Source organism: Pelophylax lessonae (assembly GCF_965119305.1).
Source record: "Pelophylax lessonae genome assembly, chromosome: 1".
Taxonomy (NCBI): Eukaryota; Metazoa; Chordata; class Amphibia; order Anura; family Ranidae; genus Pelophylax; species Pelophylax lessonae.
Genome location: NC_138768.1, coordinates 468,884,404 through 468,890,605, shown reverse-complemented (window position 1 = coordinate 468,890,605; position 6,202 = coordinate 468,884,404). Strand labels below are relative to the sequence as shown.

At 40.5% G+C, this 6,202-nt stretch overlaps 1 protein-coding gene across 2 annotated transcripts in view; it reads right to left on the bottom strand.

The window, feature by feature from the left end:
• Positions 1 to 570: 570 nt before the first annotated feature.
• FSTL3 (follistatin like 3) overlaps positions 571 to 6,202 on the bottom strand; it is a 114,457-nt gene continuing 108,825 nt past the window's right edge. For both annotated transcript variants that reach the window (XM_082261217.1, XM_082261216.1), the window contains exons 4-5: positions 2,641 to 2,865; positions 571 to 1,451 (exon numbers count right to left, since the gene is read on the bottom strand). In XM_082261217.1, the coding sequence (XP_082117343.1) occupies positions 1,399 to 1,451; positions 2,641 to 2,865 (278 nt within the window). In that variant the 3' untranslated portion in view covers positions 571 to 1,398. The remainder of the gene's footprint in view (positions 1,452 to 2,640; positions 2,866 to 6,202) is intronic.

Here is a 6,202-nt window from a genome sequence, read left to right as displayed (position 1 = left end):
TCAGCGCTGAGATGGCTGATATGTTTACCCATGTTCCTTCCGAATTTGCTGACACTGCCTACATGAGTGGCCTGGGGCGCAATGATGTCACCCCCACGCAAGCATTAGCAAAAGTGTAAGTTATCGCAACAGAATGCTGTTAGCATCTCATCATTCTGCTGTGGTCTCTGCGGCACCATCTGATTCTGTCACTATGCATCCATCTGTGGAAAGGTCTATAAATGGAGGATAGGTGCTTTTTATTGATGATTGCACTTCAATTCAATCCTGTCAGTCTGTTCAGAATTCTTGTAAAATGTTTTTGTGAAAACCTGACTGGTTGCTATTGACAATAACTTAACTTTTGTCCTAAAGATTTGTTTGGTATTTTTATGAATCAGATCTTATGGCTTTTCCTGTAACTTCTTTACATATAAGAACAAGCTCAAAATGAATTTCTGATAAGCACAGTGATGCATAATGTGTAAAGGAATAATGTATAAAAGAATACTGTATATAGAACTATATAAACAAGGCTAATCTTCTAGACCCAATAGCATTTAATTTCATTAAAGAAACCATGAATATGTGTTACATTTTTGTCTTTTATTGTCATGGATAGAAAAAAGAGGAAGGACACAAGAGATAGAAAAATAGAAAAAAATAGCACTGTGGTCTCTGACCTTTACATTTAGGAGGCAAGTTACACCCAAAACTGTAAACAGGAGATGGGGATTATACAATGACTGAAAGCCCATTGATGTGGCTGTCATATGCTGGCATGGGATGTGCCAGCAACACACATTTTTATGTCATATGGTACAATAGTCTTACAATGATCAATATATTCTAAATAAATGTAATGTGGGTATCATTCTGGTGTTCTGTTATGGGGGGGGGGGGGCAAGCCAATCTTTAAATAATTCACTTACTTATGTAATATAACTGACAATAACAGCTAATTTTTATATGTTTCACAATGTCCCTTAGCTTTTCTTTGTGTCTTCGGGTGACAGTACAGCAGTGGTCTCAATATCATCTTTGTGTACCATTACAGTATGTTATAGCATAGTACGGGCTTATTTTCTCTGCACTCTTCCATGCAAACCTGGAACACATGGAGGGAATTCATCTTTTGCCCTAGGTACACAGTCAAAATGCTCTTTAAACATGGGCTATGTCTACCAATACATAGTGGCAATAGATTAATAAAACAGCATTTCCAACAAGATATCATACCACCTTATAGTATGCAAGAGTTTAGCTCTTGAACTCTGTTATGAGTGTGCTTGGGTAGTGAAGTCTGTCTGATACATATAAATAACAATTCCAGTTAATAAATATGCCTCACGCTATGTACAATATACACATGGAATGCCCGTGTGCTCATTTTGACATGGCTATTAAATCATGATGACTTCACACATAGTTCTTCACTGCGTCATCGAGATCCATGGAAAATTTGGAGTGTTCTGTAAACAGAAAATAAAATGATATCAATATTCATTTATTTGACACTATCCTAAAATCACCAAGCCAAAGAAAATAGTGTTAAACCTTGTCATGAAAATATCAATCTTGCCTGAGATGGCATCCTACAGGAACACAGTGACATTACAAACTTGTTTCCTGTGGCAGATGTCTTTCACACTGAACAGGGTAATAGGGACCAGCCCCATCTTGTCTTGGTGCTCTATAATGGGCATACCCCTGAAGGGCATTTCAGAGACAGGGCTTCACAACAAGCAGACCAGGGCCCTAGACCCTGTGGCCTTCTCAACATGATGCATCACATGCCAAGGTAAGCGTTTACGCAACATCTAGTACCCAAAGCGACTTTACAGGTCAGTCCCACTTCCTAATTCAAAACCCGGACACAAGAGAAGTAAGCCTAAGGGGAAGATGTCCAACACCTAAATACACCAACAAAAAAGTAGGCTTGCTGGGAGTGGGATGTGTTATTTTAGAGGATTTCCCTGAAGCATTTTTTGACCATGTCTAATCACCTAAAGGGAACTGCATATAACCCATATTATACCTCTGTAATCCTGTGTCCTATACTGTATAATTAGGAAATAAATATTTTCTTAATTCAGCCTTCAATGGTGCAAAGAATTAAAAAAATTAAACAAAATAGAAACTAAAGTAATTCTGATTGTAACTGGGGTCAAATAAAAGAATGAGCAAACACACATGTGATATGCCAAACAAAAAAAAAATTATGTATAGAAATTATGTTAAAATCAAATGATAAATTCAAAACAAAAAGCAAATCTTTTATGTGTCGTGAGTAGAATACAGGAGTATGTATGTAATATCAGTTAGGTCTTCCCCTTTATTAGCCATATTTCCATCTACTATTACATTTATTATTGAGGGAATGCTGAGGATAACTGCCATTGACAGGATAAAGCCTAGAGATAAAAGGGCTGCGCAACATTTTTGTATTTATATGTATGATGTAATTAGAGAAAAATGTGATGTAAAGTCGAATGTGATGATATGACAGGTCAACTTGGGGTTCCGTGTACTGTATAAAGGATACATTTGACCCAAAGTCTTAAGCTTTGATATGGCCATAGAGCACCTTCTAGGCTTTTAATATCTTCATAAACTACTGTAGGAGATGCATCATCCTCCATATATAAAAAGTATAGATACCTGCACAGCTGCCCGAGTGACGAACCCCTATAGATCGTCCTAAGAAGCAAGTGGCTCTTCGAAGATGACAGGCAGAGGGATAGGTGACATTGTTGTTCCCACACAGCATGTAGTCAGACACAAGCATCGGGCAGGGGGATGTACGGCACATGACGCAATGGGCACTTCCTGTCTGGTCCACAACACAAGAATGTGTCCCTGGGCAAACCACATTGGAGCATGATTCTGGAAGAGAATAAAACAGCTATTGATTTCCAAGACACAGAGCATCATTATATTCCATACATGAAATGCAGCAGACAAATTTTGCATTAGCAGAGTGCTTAAGTAGTTACATTCACTTGGATGAACTGGCGGATAAAAAAGGATGCTGAACAGGCGACCATAAGTCACCCAGCAGATTCTTATATTTTTAAGTTATTCAAACAACAACTTTTCAGAGTTCCTTGCTAATGCTGCCCACTGTTACATTTCCCATAAAAGAAAAATCCATTACAAACAGGCAGACCGCTTGTAATTTCCATGGTGGGTGGGTGGAAGGACCTGGGGAGACAGAAGTTCAGCGATCTCACACTCAATGTTCCAGAGACATGAGAAGGATGATGGCCTATAACTGGCAGTGAGCAAAACTGGTGAAGGATAGGCTGTTGTGGTCTACAGTAATGTAAATAATTCATGTCTGTATCATACAGCTGTTGTGGAACTACAAGTCCCATGAGGCATTGCAAAGCTGACAGGTACAAGCATATCTCCCAACAGAAGAGGCATGATGGCACTTATAGTTTCGCAACAGCTGGAGGGCCACAGGTTGAGCACCCATGATCTAAGTCAGGGATCTCGAAACTAGGACCCTCCAGCTGTTGTGGAACTACACATCCCAAGAGGCATTGGAAAACTCTGACATTCACAGATATGACTAGGCAAGATATTTTGGAGACCCCTGATCTAAGTCATCAAAAGCTCTGGCTATTAAGCGATTCACGCGCTCACTTCATACATTGACAGTGTCAGAGTAGCATCTTGAACTGTCTTCTAGCTGATCTCCGTAAATTTTTGTTTCTGTCCTTTATGTAGATTATTTATTGTAAAATTCTATACTTTTAATATTATACCATCTACAATCATAATAGAAACGTTTCCAAATTAGTTGTTGTACACCTGATTTTTGCTCTTCTGTTTCTTTAAATGTTTCAAAGGAAGTGACAAAGAAAGAGAAAATTACATCAGCGCTAAAGAAAACTATGAGGTTGATTCTTTAAAGTGTAACTAAAGTAAAAACAAAAATTACATATATGCTTCATATTTCAATTTTCAATTTTTTCGTATTGTTCCTTTATAATTCTGTGTTCATTTATTCCCCATAAATATGTTAGAATAGTTCCAGAAATCCTCATTTCTTTAATGCCTGCGTCTAAATTAATTCTGTTTCCTCTGAGAGCAGAGAGTGTATGTGATATCAAGCGATGAGCCAGAATGAAAGAACACATCTCCAGTAATTCTTTAGACAAGCATGTTCTGCCCTGCTGGCCATTAGATGCTGTAGACTTTAGCTGTGCCGATCAGTTGCTTGATTGTTATTCCAGAAGCAAATCTGTAGGAATGTAATCAAGCAACTGATGGGCAGATTACATAGCTAAAGTCTACACCATTTAGTGGCCAGCTCCTCCAGGGGCCAAGTCCTGGGAAAAAAAGTGTGGGAACTCACCCAAGATCCCCCCCCCCACCTCAAAAATAAAAAAGTGCGTATATCTATATATATAATATGTACTCCTTTATTAACAAATAAAGTGGAACATTACTTTCAGTACAACCAGTCTGCCGATTGAAATTTGTCCAGTTCCTGCTAAACTGGCCTAATTTCAATCCGCCTGTGGCCAGCCTTATAAATTGAATGAAAGAGAGCTGGAGGGAGAGAGAGAGGAATAAAGAGGGATTGAGAGAGGAAGAGAGAAAAAAAAAGAGGGATGGAGAGAGAGAGAGAGAAAGAGGGATGGAGGGAGAGACAAATAAAGAGAGATGGAGAGAGAGAAAGGGACGGAGAGAGAGAAAAAGAAAGCGGGATGGGGAGAGGGAAAAAGGGGGAGAGAGAGAGGGGGGAGAAGAAAGAAAGAGGGATGGAGGGAGAGAGAAAGAAAGAGGGATGGAGGGAGGGAGAGAGAAAAAGAAGGATGGAGGGATGGAGAAAGAGAAAATAAGAGGGTAGTATCCACGACTACAATAAGTTCATGGGGGGGGGGGTGTATTTAAACAATTAAAAGCTGCAGCCCTATCTACCAACACAAAAGTCCCTCTTCTGATATAAAAAAGTTGCAATTTACTTTTTCTATTTGACCATGTATAACACATTCGTCATCTATCAAGAGTCATCCGAAAATACCAACACCTTCCTCAAATTTATCGAAGAAATTTTTACTGCCCTGGTCTACCAGCAAGGATCCCCGTTAGAAAGCAGTAGCTCCGATTGTGTTAGCAAACTACATGAGCGCCATCTCCCTGACAAAATACCACCTTTAGAGTCGGTTCACATTAGCGCGACTTGTCAGGCGACTTGTCAGCCTGACAAGTCGCGCTCCCTCGTGGTCCATTGACCGCTACAGGACCCATTCTAATAGGAGCGACACAAGTCGATCTGACTTAGAAAAAGGGTCCTGTACTATTTCGGGGCGACCTCGGAGCGACTTGCATAGACTTCCATTATGTGATGTCCCTGCAAGTCGCTCCGAAGTCGTGGTGCAATGTAATGCACAAGTCGCCCCCGAAGTAGTAAGGAGTCGTGTCGCCTCAGTGTGAACCGGCTCTTTGAAACTGGAAAAAGACGCTAAACAAAATGTTGGGTGTGCAGCAAAACAAAGAAAAACAAACAACAAAACAAAGAAAAACACCAGTTTGCATAGTCCCCAATGTCCCTCCCAACCTGGCCTATGCATTGGAGAATGCTTCAGACGCCCTCACACTTCCCTAAACTATTAGCCCATTTTTCTAGCAGACTGCCATTTCCCCTTTTTTAATGTCTATGCTGATTATTTCCCTGCTGCCTCAACCAACCATATCACTGCCTTCCATGTTAACTGAGCCTGGCCAGTTTATCGACTATGCCTCTGCCTGCCATCTGCATTATTTATTCATGTTTCTGCCTTTCACCTCAACTGACCCTGAACTGTTTATCGACTATGCCTCTGCCTACCGTCTTTTTCTGCCTTTTACCTGCACTGACCTCGGCCTGATAATCGACCATGTTTTTTGCCTGCCACATGGCCTGATGTTTCGCCCTGCTACTGTAGTAATGGGATTCAAGATAACACAGGGGTCTCACATATGTGAGGGGCTTTAGAATCATGTTCTGAGTTGAGAAAAACAGTGTTTGGTTTTCTCTGGGTTTTGTAATGCCCAGAACAGGGTCTGAAGTCCAGAGGCTTCAGATCGATTTGGATGGAAGAAGCCTCTGCCCCTGTCCCCATTCTTTCCTGACTGATGTCCTAAGCTTGATGGTCCTGCCTGCTGCCCAAACATATACTTTGGCTGTGCTGACATCTTTTCTACCTATCTACTTCTCTGCACTGAC